The sequence below is a fragment of the Botryllus schlosseri genome, chromosome 9 (assembly GCF_051294905.1).
Source record: "Botryllus schlosseri isolate E-star chromosome 9, Bs_hap1, whole genome shotgun sequence".
Taxonomy (NCBI): domain Eukaryota; kingdom Metazoa; phylum Chordata; class Ascidiacea; order Stolidobranchia; family Styelidae; genus Botryllus; species Botryllus schlosseri.
In genome coordinates this window covers 26,045,649-26,070,237 of record NC_137244.1, presented here as the reverse complement: position 1 = coordinate 26,070,237, position 24,589 = coordinate 26,045,649, and the positions used below count along the sequence as shown (strand labels likewise).

Sequence of the window (24,589 nt, the reverse complement as noted above, 5' to 3'; positions counted from 1 at the left end):
ATGGAATATATCATATGTAGTACACCAGTACCGGAGTAGCAACCGTGCTCTTTTAGGGCAGTTTTATATTTGATATTTGGCTGCGACGCTTCGATCTGTAGTAGCCTAGTTGCTGTCATCAGCTACATAAAATGGCTAACAAGGTAAAACGTTGCATCTGTATTTCAACTTCTCAGACTACAGTTCGGAAGAGATGTGGATTGTACCGGTACTACAATTCGACTACGACATGCATAGTGAACTGATGGAAGAAGCGGCCTTGCAGTGTGCTATATCGATACGGGAATACATGAACGATTGCTGCATTTCGTACATAGGCCCACTGTTCCACTGGATAAACTGATGTGAGCGCGCATGTGATGGGATGGAGCTGGTGTCTCTCCCGGGTGGATGATATGGAGATTTGTGCCTCTCCTGGTGATGATGAAGCGCAGCGGTGTTAGGATTATTGCTTTGTTTTTAGTTCTGGGTTATAGTGTTCTGCTGATATGATGCGGTCGTGCGGGTATTCACGATTTTCAGCTTGCCGTTTTGATATTGTATTCATGGTAGCCAATGTGTTTGTGAGGGTGCTGAAATTGGCACTTCTCAAAGTTTAATTGGTGGGTAGCAATTTAGTAGTAGTGCTCTATATTGCTCTTTATGACCGTTTTTATAGACATTCTTGGTATTGTTAACTTCCTATTTGGTATATCATGCCGACAAGATGCTTCAATAAAATCTCTGCAGTAGTTGCTGTATCGTGACTGACTCTTACGTCACCGGCATACATTGGGTAGTCTGTTACAGAGGAGCGGCCGAACAACTAGAGGCCACATTGGGTTTGCAAGTGGGTCACTTGAGTGTTAATGACCCTAATTTAATCGCATCGACAAGTGATGCCTGACATATCAAAACAGTCGTTACTCCCGCCTATACTCCACGGCCCATCTTCGTTGACGCCGAAAAAGCTAGCTGATAAGTTATACTTGTTGTTTTCCTCTACAATCATGATATGAACAAGATTATTCTCCTCTACAAACATCGATATTATGAGTATCTCATCATCCTCGTTAATTTCGAGGATAAGAAACGTTTCAGAGTACGACCTAACACACATTGTCGTTGTACCTTCGCCCACCAAACTTACTACGAATATATATTTGTATTTATATTATTATATATATTTGTATATTTGTCCACGATACAGCTTCCTGAAGGATCATGTAAACAGGGCCCTTTAACGAGTCAGCTTGGAGATGAGACGTGACGTCACTGGAGACGACTTGAACGCCAAGTCGAGTCGAACATGTAACCAGGCCTATTGATGCTACCCGTTTGTATTGCAATTCCGTTCGAATCCAAACGCGTTGTCGTCTCTCTCTGCTATAAATGTGGAAAAGTTTTTGATAGAGAAAATAATTATTTCTAAATATCACAAAATTGTGACCCCCTTTTAAAACATTATGTCTTGAGTATGTCATTGTACAATTGTACATATTGTATATGAAAAGTGTAATGGACCCGCCACTAATACCGATTATTATATGATACCTCGATAGAATGGATGAATGCCGTAACATGCACATTAGTCGCGCTTTTAAAAGTTAATGGTTGAAATTCTGATATTTTTGAATGCGTCGCATCATTCCCTTGTTCTTTATTCCTGGTTTTGAGCTTCTGTCGTCAAAGATTTTGATGATTGGATAACAACGAGAAGATGAATATAAGTCCTGAAGAATACAGGTATTCATTTTAGTATTAATCCTTTGTGAGACTGTGAGAATGCGAACTTTATAACATAACGGCTATACGGCGCACCCGACGGCCGACGGATAGGCTATATAAGCGTTGCTCACCACCCATAATGTCGATTTGTACCGTAATTTTCTCATATTTTGGCAGCTTACTCAGCTTAGTAGGCCTGTCGGGCTGGGTATCATGCGGAAAATCAGTTTTTCTATGATTTCAATTTTCTTTCCGGCTCCACCATTCGGCATGGTTATTTACGGCCTGTATGGAATCGGTGTCCTGTGCTCACACTATGTTTTATTTTTTATTAAATTACTCAACCTTGGAGATTCATCGCTGCTTTTATGATGCCATCAATTAATCATCATTGTCGGGGCGGGGTCAAGTAAATTTGAGCCACTTTTACTAAGAGACACAGCCAGACTATGTGATCATGTCATCTTGTCATTGTCACCAATGTAGGCTATGTGCTTGTGCTGAAATCACCAATTTATATCCACCCAGTCTGTCAATGTCGATTTAGCCGTTAGCGAGTTGAAGTTTTCAACATCAAACTTCTTTTGCGCAAAATAACTTGACATTTACTGTTATATTTATTCCACAGGTTTTCATAGCTGTTTTAATTGTTTTTCTATATACCAGGGTTGTAGTAACCTATTCACAAGTCGATCTTACGTTTATAATTCTGATTCGAGTCATTTTCAATTCACCAACTGAGTCATGGTGTCGTGACTCTAGTCCGAGTTCAAGTCAGGTTCAACCCACTTTCTTCAACTCTTCGGTGATATCAAAGACCTCGCATTTATAATGTAATCATTTTTGCCACTTTTAAAATGTTTATGCAAACGGAATTTAGACCGCAGTTTCTCAGCCTAATTTTCAAATATAGGTCCTGATAAAGGAGACTTGAAATATGTAGAATGCCTCTAGTCATGTGACTTGATTGAGTCAAACACAATGACTCCTTTTCAGGTCGAGTCAACACACAGAGTGACTAAATTCGAGTGCAGTCATGTTCCCTTTAAAAAAATCACTCGAGTTAACGAAAAATTTTGACTGAATCACTTCTATTACAATTTACGTAAACAATCCAAAATTTAGTGTCATGAAATTCTTCATTTTCCAGCAAATGGGATATTGTGAAAGCAACCCAATATGGTATTTTACCACGATGTAAAGAGTTGGTTGAAGCTGGCTACGATGTTCGAACTCCCGACGCTGACAACATCACTCTGCTGCACTGGGCTTCAATCAACAACAGACTGGATATAGCAAGGCGAGTGTCCTAGGACTTCAACATCAAGTCTGCATGTTATGTAGGTCTACAAGGAATATGGTCAACTGGATATTGGCTGAGACAAGGCATCTTTCATTTTATCATAAGTCATAACATTATTTCATCACAACTTGATATTATTTTTGAATTGTAGAGTGGACCTTTCATGTTAAAGGTTGTTAGCTATATATTATTCCAAGTCAAACTCACAGGTTGTAGAAGGGCTGGCAAAACTGAGTGTGAGAAGTGATTCTATTCATAAACGAGTATTAGTCTTCGAGTATCATTAACACTTATTATCACAACATTATGCAAGTTCAAATATGTAGGGCTGCCTTTTATGCGGCGAAAAAATAGAATGCCAGTTTTACATTGTATTGTAGAATATCTTTCATTTTTGACGATGCCTATTTCATTGTTCTTCGTGACAATGCTGTGGGTTGATCACAACTACACAGATATGTCGTCTCCACTAACGTGGCTTTGTAACATGTGTTTGTATGCTATAATACGATCAATCGAGGTTTACAGCCTTCCAAAGTGGAAAATAGCATCAAATCCATAATTCTAGTTGATAAATTAAATCTTTGTGGCAAAGAGCGTATAATTTCAGTACTCAAGAGTCAAGAATATCTCTCACTATTCGACTTGAATCATTGAAAATAATACTTCATTCAGATTCGAGTAATTGAATAATTGTGCCCACCCCCTACTATGCGCGATGACTATACATGGGTGTTATGAACATAGATATACCGCTACCAGTACTTGAAAAGTCGTAACAAATTTGATTGTGATCATACTTCATATTAGTTCTGAGACTAATAATTGTTAATATTTCATTGAATCTAATTTTTTTTTTCATTCCCAGATACTATATCTCAGCCGGTGCCGTTGTTGATGTCCTCGGCGGAGACCTTATGGCGACTCCGATGCATTGGGCCATTCGCGAAGGCCACCTGTCTATGGTTGTCCTTCTCATGCAATACGGGTGAGTTTGAGAACTTCTATATTAACGGTAATGTCTGTGTTGTTCTTAGCTATAATTGTGGGATCTCTTTAATGTTTAACTTATGATGTCAGCATTAGTCAGACTTGGATAACTAGAAAATTTCCAGCTTTTCCAGAGTAGATTAAAATTAGAATTACAGCTACAAACTTTTTTAGAATTAGAGTCGAATTAGAATTATAGCTACACAGATATTTCCAAGTTAGATACAAAATTAGAACGATTGCTGGTTTTTTCCAAATTAGATCTGAGTTAGAATTACTGAATTCGCTAAAACTTTGACATTGAATCAAGCTCCGTTAATATCAAATGATAGTTCATCTTTATGAGCATGAGAGTAGAAAATATCTGTACGGTATAGTTAGTATCGCACTATACAGTTCACCTGTAGCATTTACAGTAAAATCAGAATTTAGATTAGAATTATTGAAATCAGAGCATAGAAACATTTCACAAATGAGATTAGAATTAGATTATCGGCATTTCGTTCTCATTAGCCTAATTAGACAACTAGAATTATTTAGTTGTCCAAGTCTGCCTTAAGCAACAGTGAAAAATATTGTGGATGTTTACATGCAACTTGTATCTTTGGGGCGCTAAAGGTCACGCATTTTCAACATCCGTGCTAGTTAATTATGATCAAGTCGAAATGACTTCGCAGCAAGACTGACCAATATTACAACATTTATTGGTGCACTTAGCTTTGGACTTCCTTCACTTTCCCTAAATATATGTAAAGAAAACCTGGTGACATAATACTAAACGTGATTTGTGCTATTCATTATGAAGTGCAGTTTCGCCGCAACCGCCCCTCCCCCGTAGCTATGGCTCTGCACAGAGGGTCAATGATGGATGATAGCAAAAAATCATGAAATTCGGATTGAGAATTGAGAATATCAAGCCAAACAGAAATTTCATTAGATTTTGTTATGGTACGTAGTTTTAGTTGAATAATGCATTCATATTGAGAGAAACCTGAATGTTTTAGGATAACACACGTTAGGGATCATCAGCAACTAGGGTTTATTTTAATATGAATATGTTATTCAATATTACTCGAAAGTTCTGACTCGGGCAATTTCTCTCATTTCTTCACCCTTCACATGCCAACCATACTGTTCTATATCAAATACATTGTTAACTTTTTTGAACATGTGCAGAGCTGATCCGAATGTACGTGATGCGGAAGGTTGCGCCTCCATCCACGTGGCCGTTCAATGCTCTCGCAATCATATCGTGTCGTATCTCATCGCAAAAGGAGTGGACCCCGATCTTTTCGATGCTAACGGAAAAACGCCGCTGATGTGGGCCGCGTGGAGATCTTTCGGGTAATTCAAATAGATTTCCTTATGTATGCTGATTAGGGATGTTCAAAACTAATTTAGTTAACTGGTTTCTTGATAAAATCATTAGGCTGCCTGAAATGCTGCACACCAGATCAAGGCTGTAATGACTCAACTCGAGTCATGATATTTTGGCGACTCGACTTGACTCGAGTCATGTTTTCGAATGCGTAAAATGACTCGAGTCACTTTGTGTATTGATTCGACTTGTACTCGAGTCATCGTGGATGACTCGAACCAAGTCATATGACTCTAGACTAGGACGACCAAGACTACTATTGTAACTTCGAAGAATAGTAAAGTCACTTGAACTCTCAACTGAACAGTCAGCGCAATGACTTGGACTCAACCCTCTACTCACTGACATGAACTCGGACTTGACTCGAGTCAAATAGTAAGATTGACTTGTGACTCGGGACCTTGTGACTTGATTACCGCCCTGCACCAGATTTTGCTCAATTCCATCTGATAGGTGTAGAAACATTGCTACAAAAAAGAAAATTTGAGATTTACTTTTATTAATATAAATTGTAATTAAAATTTTAAAATTTTGCTAACTCCCCATGAAACTGTTGGGTTGTCTAGGAAAACGATGTACCGTATATAAAATTTCACCCAATTCCAATCAGCGGAAGCAAAGTTATTGCAGCAGAAAACTTTTGATTAGAAAACATAGTGTTTACTCTTGGTAGTTATATCTTAAATAATGAAAGAATTTCCTACCATTGATACTACTTTTTCAAATCCTAAATTTTTTACTGCAATAACTTCCCTTCAGCTCGTTGGAATTAAACCAAACTGTTACTATTTGCGCTTTCCAGAATTGACCCGACCAGGATGTTACTGTCGTTGGGTGCAAGCGTTAACGATCAAGACCGCGCCCAGCGCAATACAGCGCTTCATTTCGCTGCTCAGTCGTCAAACTCGAACGTTATCACTGCATTGCTGAAGGCTGGAGCTGATATTGAAGCCAAAAACGAGAGGGTAAGCGTGGAGGCGGGATTGTAATGACTCGAGTCACGATTTTCTGATGACTATCGACTTGACTGGAGTTATTTTCTCAAAATACGGAAATGACTCGACTCAAGTCAATCTGTGTACTGACTCGACGCGCATGACTCGAGACTCGGACAGTGAAGACTGACATTTCAATGTAATTTCGAAGCATAGTAAAGTAACCACCCTATTTGGATTTCGTTTATTGGTACTGGTAATTGAAAATGCGACCATAAACTACTAAAAATGAAGGAAATTGGTACACTATAAATGCATACCATTCGATATCACCAAACCGACTTATATAAAGTGGGTTCAATAAGACTCTTACTGGAAACTGAACAGTCAACACAAGGACTTGGGCTCGACCATCTGCTTGATGACTAGGACTCGGACTTGACTCTGTGGTGAATTGAGAATGACTCGAGTCAAAAGTATAAAAGTGAGATTGACTTGTGACTGTGGGAGCCTTGTGACTTGGTTACAACCCTGCGTGAAGGTTACCAGGGAATTATAAATGTGGCGACCCCTAATGCTAACCTACCCGAATATAATTCTAGCTGTGAATATAATTCTAGCGAAATGCCGATAATCTAATTCTGTGAAAATTTGTGAAATGTTTCTACGCTCGTTTTAATTCAAATCTAATTTCTGCTTTTCCTGAAAATGCAACAGGAAAACCGTACAGTGCGAAACAAGCCAAATTAACTTGATTTCTGATCTGTTTCTTTATAATTTGGAATTTCATTCAATACTATAAATTTTGTGAATTCAGTAGTTCTAATTCTAATCTAATTTGGAAAAATTGCTAGTTTTCCAACTTTGCCGCTAACCACTAACCCGGATACATTAACACGTTAATACCAAGTGTCGTATACCTTAATGCACAAGCACATTGCACACTCTTGTTCAGTGAAATGTTTGTTTTCGAATTTATTAGTACAGTATTGATGCATCACTTTTATAATGATGCTACTCATGACATTTCTAAAGGCAAATTCGCTGGCGACCAGTGTGAAGCACACACAGGCGCGTAGCCAGCCGAAAAATAAGGGGGGGGTTTTCGATTTTTCCCGAATTTAGTAACATAGCATTGACTCATTAGGGTCAAGTACATGCGATGCGTAAATAACGATTATACAACATCCCCGTGTTGGCGATTATAGGCGTATGATAAGCTTGTCGACGAGTCCGGAAGTGCTGTTAATTAGCGACTCCCTGATCTGTCGTGAACAATGAAATACCCACGCGTCGAACACGCGCGCTTATCAACGCGCTGAACAATTAAATTTGCGCGCTTGTCAAAGCGTCCAACAATTAGATACGCCCGCTCATCAATGCGTCTTGCGTCTTACGTAGCCTCGGCGACGATTTGGGCAAGTGAAAATGTACGAGTTTTTATGGAATATGTGCTATAATGACGCCGATTTCAGGTGGTTGAAACCTTTACCTCTTACAACTCAAGCCTACTGGACTATAACTGAAGACTAGTGGAAATCAATTACGCATGTACGCACGCGTCGAACATGATTGCGGACATTCGATGTCATTCAGTTACGAGATGTCACTCTTTAATCACAATCACTAATCAGCATATACTTAATAGCATTTTATCTAAGCCATCGAGAAATAGGAGCCAAAGCATCGTAGGCCCAAGACGCTGTAGTTAGGCTAGCGATATCTTAAGTACTAGGCGTATTCCAGATGCGATTGTGTAGGCCTACGAAGATATCGTGCACACCAAGCCAATGCAGATGTGATTGTGAAGGCCAGTGACGATATCGTGCGCACAGGGCCTATTGCAGATGTGATTATTCAAGCCAGCGGAATTAGGCTTGTTGGAGACGCGGTAAATCAGGCTAGTAATGATTGCCAAACACACGACAATGAATGACCTGATTTCGCCAATCATCTCATCGGGGGGGGATCGTGTCGCGGCGCGTTACATTGTGCAGTGCAATGCGCACAGACGAATCTCGCTAATTAGCAACACGTCTTTCGTTAATTGGCTGCGCCTTTCGTTAATTCGCTGCGCGCAATACTGATAATATGACTTATTGAATTGCAAACGAGTATTAGCGTCAGAGCGGTCATTTAAAAAGAGCAAGGTTTCGCGTTTCTAAAGGAGGGTGTTTCGCGTTTCTAAAGGAGAGAGTTTCGACCCCCGAAACCCCCCCCCTGGCTACGCTCCTGTTCAAATAGTATATTCATATTGAAATGAACCCGAATATTTTTTGCTGACACCCGTCAGGGGTAATCGTCAGCAACTAGTAGAAGATTGGAAAGAACGTTGTATATCGACGATCTCATCACCAGGTGTGACATCAACGGCATGGAATTTTGAATAATCGAGGCAGAGATCGGTTGCGCTCAATTTTTGAATGAAAACTCACCTAATTTTGCTCCTCTTTGCAAGGGAGAAACTCCGCTCGACGTGGCAAAGATGAAAAAGAACGTTTGGATAACCAGCCGGTTGGCGCACGCTAAAAAAGAGAAGAGTCAAGATTCGAAAACTCCAGCGTTCCTTAGAGTGTTTAGAACCACGCAGGTACGTTGGCAAGAGACACTAGGGCAGGGGTGGCCAACCTGTGGCCCGCGAAATAGGTTTTGAGTGGCCCGCAAAGTGATTTTCGAAATTAGTTAATATTATCAAAATTTGAAATTTTCATCTGGATCTGCCGCAGTGTGTACTGTTTTTTTAGGCAGCCTAACAATCTAATTAGTGAAAAAAGGCTGTTTTTGAACTACCCAAATGGGCAATTAATTTCGCAAAGATGGTTTCCGACTCGCTCAAACCCTCGCTGTGATTTGGCACAATATTTTAACTTGGTAAACCCGTATCAATTTAACGTTTCATTCTGCAGTGGAGAAAAAGACTCGCGTTGCTGACGGCATTTTTTGCAATATTTATTATCGGATACATATTCAACCTGGCGTCGACGTGGCTCATGAAATTCGTATTTTTCGTTCTCTCGTACGGCGTGATCCACACGATGGCAGTGTAAGCGATATTCTTCTGTTTGATTAGGACCAGACACGGTGATTCGAGTATTCTAATCTGAATTGTGTATTAATTGTAATGATTTGAGTCATTTATCAACAAGAATTATAGTATCGATGCTATTTTTCACTGTGAAAGCCTTGAAACCTCAATTTGTCGTATCGCAGCTTACGAAACATGTAGTACTAATCTGAAGAGTTTCTTGGAGGTACAGAACTTCAATATACAATTAAATAGTATATTCATATTGAAATGAACCCGAATATTTTCGGCTGACACTCGTCAGGGGTAATCGTCAGCAACTAGTAGAGAATTGGAAAGAACATTGTATATCAACAATCGTATCACAAAATATGACGTCACCAGCATGAAAGAGAGAGTGTTCAATGTACTATTTTTAGGTGGTACACGAACTCCTTTTGTTGACAGAGTTTATCAAAATACACCAACCAAAACTCTGTCAACAAAAGGAGTTCGTGTACCACCTAAAAATAGTACATTGAACACTCTCTCTTTCATGCTGGTGACGTCATATTTTGTGATACGATTGTTGATATACAATGTTCTTTCCAATTCTCTACTAGTTGCTGACGATTACCCCTGACGAGTGTCAGCCGAAAATATTCGGGTTCATTTCAATATGAATATACTATTTAATAGTACTAATCTACACACGTTACTGGGAATGACGTATCTGTGCATTCGTTATCGACATGCAGCGTTGTCACAAAGTGCGATGAAATTGGCATGGTCCAAAAAAGACTGAATTACCAGTAATGCGAGCTAGATCTGGCATTATATGCTTTGTGGTCGCATAAAAGGTCAACCGTACTGCTATGATCCAGTGTTGGGATGACTCGAGTCACCTTTTTCGCATGACTTGACTTGACTCGAGTCACCTTACTATAATGACTTGACTTGACTCGGCGTATCAGAAAGGAGGATTGACTCGTGACTCGGAGCAAAATTCACGAGTCAATTTCAAGTCATCAAGTAATCGGTGTCGATCAAAATCACTGTATCTTGCATATGTTCGGATTGTCCGCGAAACGCTGGTGTAACCCGTGAGAGCAACCAATCACTCAATGATCGTCCGTTTTAGTGAGCCTCCATTGTTCTCTCACAAATAAATTGACCGCAAATGAAGTGATCGAAGCTTACAGCTTACGTTGTCGTAAACTGGTATAGTAAAGTAATTCAATAGAGAAATGTCTATTTCTGTTCTCTGTTCTTATCTTAACCAAACCTATTGTTTTACTGAAATTGGATTCGCATATTGTTTATTATAGTCCTCAACGATTGGCGCAGGCTCGAATTGTATCATATCAATTTGTAAATGGATTAGGTGTTGTATCTTATCAATTTGATTCTCTATTCTCTAGTTTGGCTGGTAACTATAAACTGAGGCTAAATTACTCACGTAGGTTAGCAATTATACGTGTATGTGAGCGATACAACGCCTTCTTGCGTGTATATTTAACTCTATATTCGTTCATCAGCTCAAAATTAATGACCACTCAATCTGTATTTCAGACACCTATCAAAATGCAATGACGTAATCATGCCTCATACTTCCAAAAGGCAACTTGACTTGAATTGTGACTTGACTCGTGACTTGACTTGACTTGACTCGAGTCACCTTCAAAAATCGATTGACTTGACTTGACTCAAGTCACCTTCAAAAATCGATTGACTTGACTTGACTCGAGTCAAAATGTGCAATGACTCGAAAAGACTCGTGACTCGAAGGTAGTGACTTGATCCCAACACTGCTATGATCCCACAACAGGATTGTAACCAAGTCGCAAGGTTCTGAGTGATAAGGCAATTTGACTTTTATAGACCTAGTTTTGACAAGTCGAGGCATTTTCAATTCAACCACTGAGTCAAGTCAGGGAGTCGTAATGTTGAAACTCGAGTCCGAGTCCAAGTCATAGTGTTTGTTGCAGTAGAAAAATAGGAATTCCATGATTTTATAATAAATAATTGAAGATTTAGCCACAGTAAATACTATTTTATTCAAATCCAAATTTTTTTACTGCTTTAACTTGGCTTCTAGTGGTTGGAATTGAGCCAAATTTGGTGTGCATCATCTCTACTGACAGCCTGACAATTTTATGGGTTTGACGGAAAAACTTTAAAAATTTGTTTTTTTAATGATAAATTCAAAACTTTCTACTGCAAGAAAACCGCTTCTACTGGTTCGAATTGAATCAAAGTTGTTGTGCAGTGTTGTTTTCACTAACCTAACAACTTTATCAAGTAGCCAGTGAAATCTGAAGAAAGAGTATGTTTTTTTAACAGCCCCAGTGTTCAGGTTTAACTCGCTTCTGTGAGACTGTCGGGTGATATTGAAAACCTCGGATTCGTAACACACTCTTTTTTATCACTCTAAACTTGTTCATCGAAACAGATAAAATACAGTTTCCGGGTCTATTTTTCAATCATCAATCCTGATATACGAGACTCGAATAATTCATGTAGAATGTGTCATTGACTCGAGTCGAAACAGTTTTAATATTTAAGAAAATGACTCAAGTCAAGTCAACAAAAACGTGCGACTCGAGTCCGACTCAAAGGCTTATACTCAAATCACTCAGTTACTCCAGTTTTCCCAATGCCCAACCGTACTCGCGATAAGTTTGAAACGGTTTGATATGTCTGTTTCAGGTTCTGCATCGGCAGCGCCCAGATGACCCACACCTTTCCGATTTGCATCTCGTTCTCGACAAAGTTCTGGGTGTACCTGACTTCGTTTTTTTTCTTCTGGCCCGTTATTTCTTCTTTTTTCGCGAAAACGCTCTTTCTTGTCTTCACCCCCGCGATGTTCTACTTCTTTTACAAAGCTATGATGTCGGACCCGGGCATTATCACGAGTCAGGTGGAGCAAAAGAAAAGGGTGAGTTTTTATTGGGACTGTTTGAAGTAGTCCGACAGGTATGCGATGTACGAAGGGCACTCTGAATACTGTGTGTATTTGGCTAGAACATTTTCAGCTTTCCAAATAAGAATGAAATTAGAATTATAGCTACACAGTTTTTTGTATATTCATATTGAAATAACCCCGCATATTTTGGGCTGACACTCGTCAGGGGTAATCGTATCATGCTATCGTCATATTTTGTGATACGATTGTCGATACACAATGTTCTCTCCAATTCTCTATTAGTTGCTAACGACTACCCCTGGCGAGTCTCAGACGAATATATTGAGGTTGGTTTCAATATGAATATACTATTCAATTGTATATTGAAGTGTTGAAGTTCTGTACCTCAAAAAGTTTCTCCAAACTGGAAATGTTTGTACTTTGAGGCCTAGTTATTTATGTGCCATGGGTACGTAGATACAGGGAATGTAATACTCGTGGTGTTTGCTTAATCAAGACTGAAAATGAAACTAATACTGCAAACAATTGAAGTCGCAGACCGTGTAATTCGTAATGTAACGTTGGCAACAAGGTTTGAACTGTAGCCGAAGTTGAATACCACAAATATATACATAAAACCATACAAAAGTAATGTGATATTTGCTATGTGATGATAAGTTATTATTTTATCGTGTGTTGGATTGGTCTATAAATGTTGGTTCCAACTACAGTCATACTGTTTTTGTATAGTACAGGGGGTCACCAACACGCAGCCCGTCATATCATATTTTGCAGCCCGTGGTCTGATTTTAGATTTCGGATGAACGCAAAGTAAAGCATTTGGAAATGCTGAAATTGATTTCAGTTTCAAAATATTGTTATTGTTTTCCCTAAAAATGAAAAACTATTCGCTGGTGTCAAACATCGCTATTCCTCGCTAACTGAACCAGCTTCGGTGATGGCAACAGCATTCTATCGAGCGAGAAATTTTGGGATCGGCTATCGCAATATTTTGCTTCTTAATTGGTCCCTCGGGAAAAATGATTGATCATCTCTGATTTTATACTATTCATGAGCAATAAGGTTATTCAAAAATATTTTTTTTCAAATTTTATCAGCTATTTGTTCAAATTACTAGGTTGGTTAAAAAAATGCTGCACACCAAATTCGGTTCAATTCCAACCAGTAGAAGCAAACCTATAAGGAGCTAACATGTTTTAATTTTTTTTCATACTATGCAACTGAATAATTTCAGCCACCAGCCACTTGAATATTGAAAAACCAGGTACCAGTAAATTTTGGAAGTAAAATTTTGAAAAAACATGTTTTTGACCAACTGTATTGAGCAGCACTGAATGATTTGCATTGCATATCTGTAGTTAATAACCTCTGTCATCTTTACCTTGTTGCAGACTATAATCAGAGCAGCCGAGAGCAACTCTCTTGATATGGAAAGATTTTGCAGTTCATGCATGGTGAGAACTTAGATTGTGCTGTGATAAGTAGAACTCGATAATATCGGGTCAGTATTGCACTTTGGAATAAGTATCGTTATCATCAATTACAGGTAAAACAATTAAAACGTATCGGCTGTATTTGTGATGTCACAGCATTGTAGTAGGGAGTCATAGAACTATATCGCTGCTATCGGAATCGGTCGGGCTCTCGTGATAATTTGTTATGAAATAAAGCAATCGCTTTGTCTTCAGATTCTGAAACCCGTGCGTTCGAAGCATTGTTGCGTGACGAACAAATGCATCGCAAAGTTCGACCACTTCTGTCCGTGGGTTTACAACGCGGTGGGCTCGGGAAATCACAGATACTTTATCGGCTATCTCTTCTTTCTGCTCGGGATGTTGACGTGGAACGTCTGGGCTTGCTTCAAATGTGAGCATGCCCGATTTTGCTAAATTTTGCTATTTGCCATATTCATAGGTGGGCAGTAGTAGGGTTATTAAAAATTACCTATTCTTTTTGGATTCTGGGGATTCGCTGATTAAATTGTTCGGTTGCACACCAAATTTCGCTCCAATAATATTTCCTGTAAAAATAAATTACTGGTTTTCTGGCCCATTTACATATCTTTAGTGAATTGTGAAAAGCGTCGTCTTATTCCGATCTCAATATATGGTAACCCTAATCGCTAGCCAATCAATGAGGATTATGTTGCCTGTTATCTATGTTACATCTGTTCTTAAATTCAGACTGGCACGCTGTCTGCCCGCGGCCTGCAAGTCCAGCCGGGCTGGATGTGTTGATGGCCTATCCGACCTGTTCACCGTGGGTGTTCTGGATATTCGTGAACGTGACGATCCACACGATATGGGTGTCTCTCTTGCTTCTGTGCCAGCTTTATCAGGTCGGTTGAATCGACGCGGCTTGCGGCTAGGGTTTGGCACAATGATTTGCGTACTGAGTAGTAATTGTAATGATTCAAATTGAGTGGGGTGAGATGATTCTTTCGAGTTTCAAAATTTTATGCTCCTAGCCATTCAAGAGCTAATTGATCAACACGAATTATAGCTGTAGTTGTACTTTATATTGTTTATTCGAAAAAGTTGATTATGATTACTATCGACACTCGACTTGGATTCGAGCACACTGATCGTTGTGCCCCTGCTCACTTTTAGTTTGCGGTGATCTTAGCTTCAGTGGCGCTCGTTTAAATTCTGAGATTTAAATAATGCTGCTATTCAGATATTATGGCTCGGAGTGACAACAAATGAGAGAATGAACGCCGGAAGATACGCCCACTTTGAAACGTCGCAGCATGGAAATTTAATCAAGAGTCCGTTCGAGTACGTATCGCTATCTGAAATTCTTGAAACTTGTGATTTTATATCTTGATCGGACTTGCACAAACTACAAATGTAGTTGTTGCATGGTTTTTGGGTAGTTCTAATAAGGTTGTAATGAGTCTAGTCACGATTTTCTGATGACTTGACTTGACTTGAGTCAATCTGTGTATTGACTCGGCTTGGACTCGAGTCATTGCGCATGACTCGAACCAAGTCTTTTGACTCGAGACTCAGATGGCCAAGACCGACATTTTATTGTAATTTGGAAGAATAGTAAAGTAACCACACTATTGGGATTTCGTCTTTACTGGTACTTGAAAATGCGACCAGAAACTGCTAAAAATGCGACCAGAAACTGCTAAAAGTGAGGAAAATTAGTATGTCATGAATGCGAACCATGCGATATCACCAACAGAGTTATAAAAATTAGGTTTAAAATGGCTTTAACTGGAAACTGAGCAGTCAACACAATGACTTGGAAATGGACTTGACTCGGTGGTGAATTGACAATGTCTCGACTTGACTCGAGTCAAAACTATAAAAGTGATATCGGCTTGTGACATGGAGCCTTGTGACTTGGTTACAACCCTGAGTTCTAGTCCTTTATCGCTTTTTGTTCCATTTTCAGTCGTGGCTTCCTGAACAACATCGTCGATTTCTTCGAATGCTCCATGTTTGGAATCTTTAAGCCCCTCAATGTCGATTGGCGGACTCAGATGGACTTGCAATTCGCGAATAAAAAGGAGTCGTCGAACGGATACCAAATGGTGTAACGTTTACGGCGTGCCCGTAACCGTTACGGGGTTAAATTTTTGATCGCAATGCTATCGAGGACTTGTTTTAAGAGATTTTTCTTTTATCGACACTTCTGTTTGTTATGACGGGCGCCAACTTTGCGGATGGATGGTGTCTGTCGGCACCTGGCGATACATTGAGTCTAGTGTGGTTACATTACTAGTGTACGTAGTGAATGAACTAGGGTTGGGTAGAATGATTTGAGCACTCAGATCTGAATCGAGTATTGTATTGATTTGAGTCGTAACAGACGATATTTTTCAAGCACTAAAATTACACGCTCCTTGCCACTAAGAGTTAATTTATCAACCAGAATTATAGTTTCGATTCTATGTTCCACTGTGGTAGGCTGTGAATTGGTCATATGCGGCATGCGAAACATACAAAGGCTAGGGTTGTTCAACAATGATTTTTTTTCAGACACCAGGGATTCATTGATCAAATTGTTAAGTTGCCTAAATATACGCTGCACACGAAATTTGGCTCGATCCCAACTGGAGCATGAAAATGTTGAATTAATTTGAAGAAAATTGAAATTTTCTTCTCAAATTTTACTGTCAACCCCGTGAAATTGTCGAGTTGTCTAAAAGAACGGTGCTTACCAATTTTTGCTCACTTCCAACCGACAGAACGTAAGTTACTGCAATTTGAAATTTTGGATTCGCAAAAATAGCCTGGATGGTGGGTAATTCCGGAATTATAAATGAAAAACTCATAACGTCGCTTGTACGGGTCGGAATTGCGTCAAATTCGTGTTGCATCGGTTTTGTAGATAACTCGACAATTTCAAGGGGTTGAGAGAAAAATTTGTGGAAAAACAACCTATTTTTTTAATAATTCGAAATTTTCATACTCATGTGCGTTCACATCTACCAGTTGGAATCGAGTTAAATTTGGTGTACAGCGTTTTTTTAGGCAACCTAACAATTTAATCAGTGAATCCAGAAAAAAAGGGTATTTTTGAACTATACTACGCTACGTCGAAGGAAATGACATATCTGCAAAGTCAAGATTAACAACACACAGCATTGTCACAAAGTGCAGTGAAATAGGTATGGTCGAAAAACGCCAAATCATCTGTGATGCAGAAATGACATTACACTCTTTGCGGCTGCATAAAAGGTAGATATTTCGACTTTCCACATCATCCACAGTTCTTACGTCTTGATGAGTACACTCGACTTGACTGAATACTCGATTCATAATCGAATTACTCAGATACTTCATTTTGCCCACACCTAGACTCGTGACATGTCATGAATAGGACTAACCATTCAGAATACTCTCCATCTTGTCTCCAGACTATTGCATCTCGCTTATACTTTAACACTGTTGAAAGTGGATGCTATTGTAGACTGTCTTTTAGCAATCTGCCGGCCTGTATATATATATAAGTATAGTGACATCTTTTTAGAATATCGTCCAAATTAATCGACCATTTCGTTCCAATGACTACTGCGAAATTTCTTCAATTGACTGATCTCGAAGCCAAATTTTAACTATAAAATAGTTCGAGGTGGCATTAGGTAAGCCTGCTAGTAGGATATCAGATTGGCGGATGTGGAGTTTTGTAAATTATTGTATATTTTCTCTTTTTTTTGTTGAAGTCACGGTATGAAACAATGTTATTTGTATCTGCATGAATAGCACCGTTTTAGTAGGTTGGTCATGGTCAAAATTAATTTTGAGGTTTCTTATTCATTAATTGGAATTCGAAAAATTGAAAATTATTAGGGTTACTGTGAAATTTCGTCAACACTATACTGAACCATTGGACAATCTCATCCTGGCTTGTTAACTAAGTCTTTAAATAACATGATTTTCCGTCCCATGAGATATGAAAATCGTTCAAAATGCTTAGAGATACACTCACACAAATGTGTGTTATTGTTTTTCATATATTGTCTTCGGTACCTCTGAGAAACAGCCTGACTACTTCGTAAAAATGCGACAATTTTAATGATTTCTGAAACTTTATGATTAGATTACGTTCTGTAGTGTAGTTGATTATGCAGACAAATGGTAGGTATTTTATTTGAGATATGTAGTTACACACTTTATATAGCCCTGACCGACTTAAGGCTGGTCGCCGAACATACTGCTTTCTTCCACGTTATGTAACAACCATGTACTGGTTGGACAAGTAAGAATACTCTACACTACTACAGTTGCCAATGGATCCACTCCCAACAGTTATTGTGATACTTTTGATATGGATTCCCAGTTACAAAATTTATGTAGTTATTTGCTCATTGCTTGCTGCTATCAACTTGAAAACGCGTTCTTGATGGCAGATTATAATACTTTACCTACGGATCAGTGGCGTGATATTCTCTGCGACCACTTGCTTATGTAGAGTATCTTCTCGACGTTCTTGTGTTTTGCATGTGTGTTCCATGTAATGTCTTTTTATATGTGACAATTACTGCAATAACAAAGTTATTGGAAACTGATTTCGTTGAAAGGTGTGACAAAGCAGACTTGGGCTAGTAGAAAATATTCAGCTTTTCCAAATCAGATCGGGAACTAGAGCCACAGCGACACCGTTTTCTACCAAATTAGACTAGAATTAGAAGGCTGAAGGCAGAGCGAATGTTTGTTGTTAAAAAAATTCATTAGAATTGTGATTAGAACATACAAGAATGACACAAATTAGATGAAGTTATTGATGCCGTAGGTAGACAAGTTCAGCTAGTTTGTCAGTTGCTCATTACGTTCTGTACTACGTGTATTAAGACACAATCTCCTTCCGATATGATCTATAATTTTCAAACTCTCTGGTAGGATTGTAGAGTTACCAACGAATCAAAATCATGATAAGGAGCAGACACATTCAGATGACTTAGGTTTATTAATAATTTCATCGATTAAAACACCACAAGTTTACGATAAAAGCAGAAGATAGAAACGAGTCGAAGCCACTTTGAGTAGACTTAAATAGACACGCACACTACATGAAAAGTTACAGAAGATATCACAAAAAAGACAAGCAATGAAAATGAAATGGCATGTGTCAGTAGGCAATACAGATGAGTCAGATCGTGGTTCGGTAATCTCGAGCTCAGACATTGGAGAATTCATAGTTGAAAATACTTCATAATGATCATCACATCACACAATCATGTGATCTTTGGCAGAGGTCCAAAAACCTCAGATGCAACAGCATTGATTTACATAAAATCATGTGATCTTGGCCGGGATTAGAAACACTTCAAAGTAACAGGATCCTGAGACAGAATGCCAGCACTAATGGCATCAATTTAACTTACATCGTCATGGCGGCGCTAATCAATACAGTGAAAAACCCAATCAGTAGTAAATTTTGAAAAACAAATTGCTATTTCCCCCACGTTATGAGCTCTGGTTTGAACTCGAATTTATCAGGATGGCCAATATGGGATGTCTTTGCATACGGCGATGTAGACCATTGGAACGCAGGCTGTTGGTCACGAGTAGGGCCACACTCCGCCACCATTCCGTAACCTTTTATCAGCGACGACGATGTCGCTTTTACATCAACAGCACCGTGATTTCTTTGCTGTAACGCTGCAAATGGATATACTCCATTTGGATCGTTCAGATCAGATCGAGCAGCTATTGTATTTTCGGCGCTGTACGGTGGAGTGCAATTACATCTTGAGTCAGGGTCATGAGTGTAATCATTGTACCTCATTAATTTAATGAGCGAATCCATGTTTTTTACTTTGGTATGGTCTCGAGCGAATATTTTGGCTCTCGGATTTTTATCGTGAGTGAACCAATCGCCGTACTTTTCAACCATTGCGGGTAGACCTGAATTATTGAAAATCGACGCATAATACGGGACGTTATAACTAGCCCAGTACGTTTTCTCTAAGAGAACATCGGTTAGATCGCTATACTCTATCTGCCCGGGTAACTGCTCGAGAACATACAGTATGTCTGATTTGGAGTTTGCTTTCAATTGATTATAATCTATGATCATCCATTGATTGTTGTAAGTTCCGCTGTTGTACTTTTCAAAGATGGAACACCATTCTTTGCCAGATTTAGCCAGCCTGTTGGCAACTATGTTTCTCAACCAATCAAACACACTATGTGGAGTGACGTACTTCCACAGGTCATTGTTACTGTTCCCGTTCGTAGTTTCCATAGTCACCAAGCCGGGAGATATAATATAAAAGTCGTCTCCTGAAAATATGGAACCGGGGTATCCAGAAAACGCTTCGGTGTGCGACGGAAAATTGAAACGTTTCATTATTCTCAACATGCCGTTATAGTCTGACCAAGTATCGTGGGCCGATAATATATCAATATCTCCGTCAGATTCTTTCACAAGCTTTATGAAAGCAGAGCATGATCCAGACCCGAGGACTCTTCGATTGAAATACGTATCTAGACCTAAAGCAACGTCTAAATCTTCCAAATCTCCGTTTATTTGAAATAGCAGAAACCCAAATGGTTCCAATCGAATAGTCATATCGACAGTGGCTTTATTATTGTAGCCATCGACCAAACCCTGGACTTGTAGCAACGTGTTGCGTACCTCGTTCCAGTATATGCTTTTAGGATTTTTCTCGATCATTGCTTTCATCCAGACGAGATTTTCTTTAAGAAATGTCTTCAATTTTATGCAAGACTTGCTCAGTTCTGGTCCTTGACAATAGCTTCCTATTGTATTATTCCATTGCTGATCGATTCGAGAGCGAGTCAGCGCGCCTTCCGCGTAACCTGCTGAGTACGCGAGCGTCGCGTCATCAAAATCTGGATTCATGGTGAATTCTGCCAACGCCCACCCGATTTTATCGTATGAATCATTGTACGAGGTGTCAACAACCCACACCGGCGGCGGACTTTCTTTGTAATGACCACCTTCCAATTTGTGGTGAGATATTCTGTTGTGTTCCAAAGTGAAGATTACTCGTTCTGCATCGGAAAATGCCACGATCGCAAGCATAAGTGCGATCGCGCAGCTACTGCAGTCCATGGTGAAGTCAGATTAGACTGCAGGTAATTTACCTCTAAATTTGAGTTACCTCTGAAACATACAGAAAATTACATCAATGCATGGGTATTTTTCTCAATATCTCAGACTCGGAATGTGGTTTAGTAGGCCTAGAAGCGATATAAAGGGTGGAGATACGAGATATAATAACGAAAAACCAAAATTATGCAAAACAATCCATTTGTATGGGGTCAAAGTAGTCAAATACTCAAGTAGAAGCAACGTCGTAAATTTCTAGTCAAATACAAGTACAATTGGCAATGTTCAAGTAGGTAAAAATGAAAGTCATTTGGGCCTATTTTAAAAAACGAAAAATGTAGCAAAAGTAGAAGTAGCCCGGTTTAAATCATAACTACTTGAGCAAGTATTACAAGCTGGCCAAACCTACTGAGTACTCCAAAAGTAGAAGTAGGCCTACTTCGTAATGCAAGCTGATGTGTGATATAAAAAGTAAAAATTTCTAGATTTGGTCCAACAGTTCAAAATATTGTCATGAACATAAGCTAACAGGTAGGACTATATTGCAAAGAAATATGAAACGCAGGTAATGATGAAAATACATAAATAGGTTACTTGCAATTTGTCAAAAGCATAACACAGTCAGCAACAGCTCTCCTAAAGTGCATCACAAATGGAAAAGTGCGAAAGCATCAACATCACATGCACGCAAGCAACTCACATTAAAAGATGGTCATGGGATCGCATTATCTTTTGCATATACTTGTGTATCTGGTACCTTTGCATTTTAATCTTTATAGAGTCTGTATTCAATTCAAAATCACTCAGTGAATATACAATAATATAATGGCACATAAAGTTTAAGTCATACCAACTGCATTCAGTAACCACAGGGGGGGGCTCGCCCGCAAACTTTTTATAGGCATTGTATCTGTCATGTGTTGCTCGTAAAATGTCGGATGCAATGATTGAATGAAGCATCCTACAAGCCATCAAATATATCATTGTGCTGATAAAACACTGGATGTAATCATGCACCATGCAGACTTGGACAACTAGATGATTTTAGTTGTCCAATTATACTAATTAGAGAAAAACGCAGGTAATATAATTCCAATATAATTTGTAAAATGTTTCGATGCTTCAATTTTAGTTCTAATCTACATTCTGGTTTTTCTGAAAATGCTACAGAACTGTATGGTGCTAAACGAGTAAAGCTTGGTGTACAGACATTTGCCATTCTGACTCTTATGGGAATAAACCAATGATTTGGTATGAAATAAACTTGATTTTTGTTGAATTTCTCTTTAATTCTAATCAAATTTGGAAAATCTGAGTAGCTATAATTCTAGTTCTAACCGAACTTGTATAAGCTTAAAAGTTTCTATTCCTCCCGGGTACCATTTATGTGTTATCTATAAATTTTACAGAATCACGTAAAACTACAAAATTTGTAGCAAATAGAGTTAAAAACGGCAGGAAAGAGGTCATGATATCTGGATGATTGAAATAGATAAAGACGTCGGCCAAGATATGGAAGGTAAAGTTGTCACGGTTCCGCGTCTATAATATGATTATGTCAGATTTTCAAATGCACTTTTCAAATACCCAACGCAGTGGTATGATAGCCCATAGAAATCATCAAAGAATTCATTTTTCCCACAAGAATAGTTCTGGTTTAAAATCAAATCGGTCTGGGTGTCCTTCGTGATGGGAATCCGCGTAGGGCGATGTGGACCACTCAAACACAGGCTGCAGGTCATGAGTAGGTCCGCTTTCCGCCACCAGACCAAAGTTTTTCATAAGTTGGGAGGACGTAGCTTTGAAATCAGTCGCGCCATGATTGCGTTGCTTCAAAACTGGAATTGGATATACTCCGTTCGGGTCGTTTAAATCGCAACGAGCAGCAACCGCATTTGTTGCGCTATATGGAGGCGTACAATTACATTTAGCTATCGGATCATGTTTGAAATCATTGTATCTTATAAGCTTGATAAGCGATGTAAGGTCTGTGACTGTTCCGTGATCACGCGCAAATATTTTAGCTCGTGGATTTTTTTCATGGGTGAAAAAATCTCCATACTTTTTTGCAAGTTCCGCCATACCCGAATTGTTGTATATGTTTGAAAAATACGGAATATTGTAGCTTCCCCAGTATGAATTTTTTAGCAACACATGACTCAAGTCTGAGTATTCTATCTGCCCGGGCAATTGCTCTAATATGAATAAAACTTGGTCATCAGAGCCAGACATGAACTTATTATAATCAACTATCATCCACTGGTTATTGTACGTCCCACTGTTGTAATTTTCAAAGATAGAACACCATTCCCGGGCATTCTTCGCGTTCCTGTTAGAAATTAAAGTTCTGACCCATTCCAAGAGACTTTGAGGCTTCACTTTTTTCCATAAATCCGCATTGTAATTACCGTTTGTGGTTTCCATAGTCACTAGGCCTGAAGACAGGACGTAAAAGTCATCGCCGGAAAAGAGCATTCCGGGATATCCCGAAAATACCGACGTATGATTGGCGAAATTGTAACGTTTCATAAAGCGTAACATCATGTTATAGTCCGTCCATGTAGCGTGCGAGGAATAAAGCTCGTTTTGACCTGAGCTCGAAACTATCTTGATGAAACCGGAACATGAACCAGAGCCTACCATATGTTTCGATAATCTGTCTGTTATACCAAGCGCAGTTTCAATTTCTGCTAAATCCCCAGCCAATTGCAAAAGAAGCAATCCAAACGGTTCAATTCTGATTGAAGGATCATACATTGGTGATCCTCGGAACCCATCTATCAACCCTTGCAACTGAAGAAGAACATATTTCACTTCTCTCCAAATAACATTGTCCCGATTCTTGTCAGCCATCATCACCATCCAGTCCAGGTTGGTTTGGAGAAAACCTTGCAATTTCTGACAAGAGCGACTTTTCACTGGTTTTGATTGACAAAAATCGCCGATTGTATTGCGCCAGTGTTGATTAATCTTCTCCTTCGTCAAAAACCCTTCTGCATATCCCGCCATATAAGCAGATTTGCTTCCATCTGACCGCGGATTCATAGTGAATTCTATAATATCCCACCCGATATCGCTATACGAATGTCGATAATACGAATCCACAACCCAATCTTCTGGTACTGACACTGATTTCGTATGAGAACTGGGGAGGTTCAAATTTAAATGTTCGATTACATTGTCATCATTGACTGTGAAGATGGCACGTTTGGGACTGCACATAGAAAAATCCACTACCACAAGTAGAAATACAATCACGATATGGCAGGACATCGTGTCTTTCGGTTGAGTTCACTAATGTAATGTAAGGCTATGCTTTCTTATACAACCGATTGCAGCAAGAAATTGTGCAGACCACATCAGCTGATCAGAGAATATCGTGAACTGGATGAATGACTTGCTACTGCTATCATCTGGGCCGAATACTTGTATGAAATTTCCTACACGGAAAAAATATATGACCTACCATTCCCATTTTTACCGAGTTACCTCCGGGAGGATGAGTTAATACCTTTTTTGGATTCAATAGTGGTATAAATTACTTACCAATATGAAATAGCTTATTTCCAGCCGAAATTTGTGCGATGTGACCGCATTCGCAACAATACACCATTGCTTCGATCAATTTGACCCTGTCAATATATCTTATCGGTAGGGTAACACCGGGACGAAGTTAGCCATCAAATTCTAGCCATCAAAAATAAATATCAGAACTACTGTGTAGAATACCGCCGGTATCGGATGTATCACCAGGATCAAGTTTCCGGCCATGCCGCGTGGCAGCCATCGGCCACATACGATGTTTCGACGT

The 24,589-nt window shown here is 39.2% G+C and overlaps 2 protein-coding genes, 1 long non-coding RNA gene and 1 pseudogene across 3 annotated transcripts in view; 2 read left to right on the top strand and 2 right to left on the bottom strand.

Moving 5' to 3' along the window:
- LOC145445807 (uncharacterized) overlaps positions 1–24,589 on the top strand; it is a 116,698-nt gene that overhangs the window by 14,565 nt on the left and 77,544 nt on the right. The window lies entirely within an intron of this gene.
- LOC145445781 (palmitoyltransferase ZDHHC17-like) lies at positions 1,565–18,268 on the top strand. Its single transcript, XM_080323922.1, has 13 exons — positions 1,565–1,725; positions 2,858–3,007; positions 3,879–3,998; positions 5,177–5,344; positions 6,181–6,343; positions 8,772–8,903; positions 9,220–9,356; positions 12,027–12,255; positions 13,635–13,697; positions 13,932–14,109; positions 14,427–14,581; positions 14,920–15,020; positions 15,649–18,268. The coding sequence occupies exons 1-13, from the start codon at positions 1,700–1,702 to the stop codon at positions 15,791–15,793; spliced, it is 1,767 nt and encodes a 588-aa protein (XP_080180048.1). The 5' UTR covers positions 1,565–1,699; the 3' UTR covers positions 15,794–18,268.
- Positions 18,648–20,794, bottom strand: LOC145445784 (putative phospholipase B-like 2). The gene has a single exon (XM_080323924.1). The coding sequence runs from the start codon at positions 20,779–20,781 to the stop codon at positions 19,153–19,155; it is 1,629 nt and encodes a 542-aa protein (XP_080180050.1). The 5' UTR covers positions 20,782–20,794; the 3' UTR covers positions 18,648–19,152.
- Positions 20,832–24,171, bottom strand: LOC145445783 (putative phospholipase B-like 2 pseudogene; annotated as a pseudogene).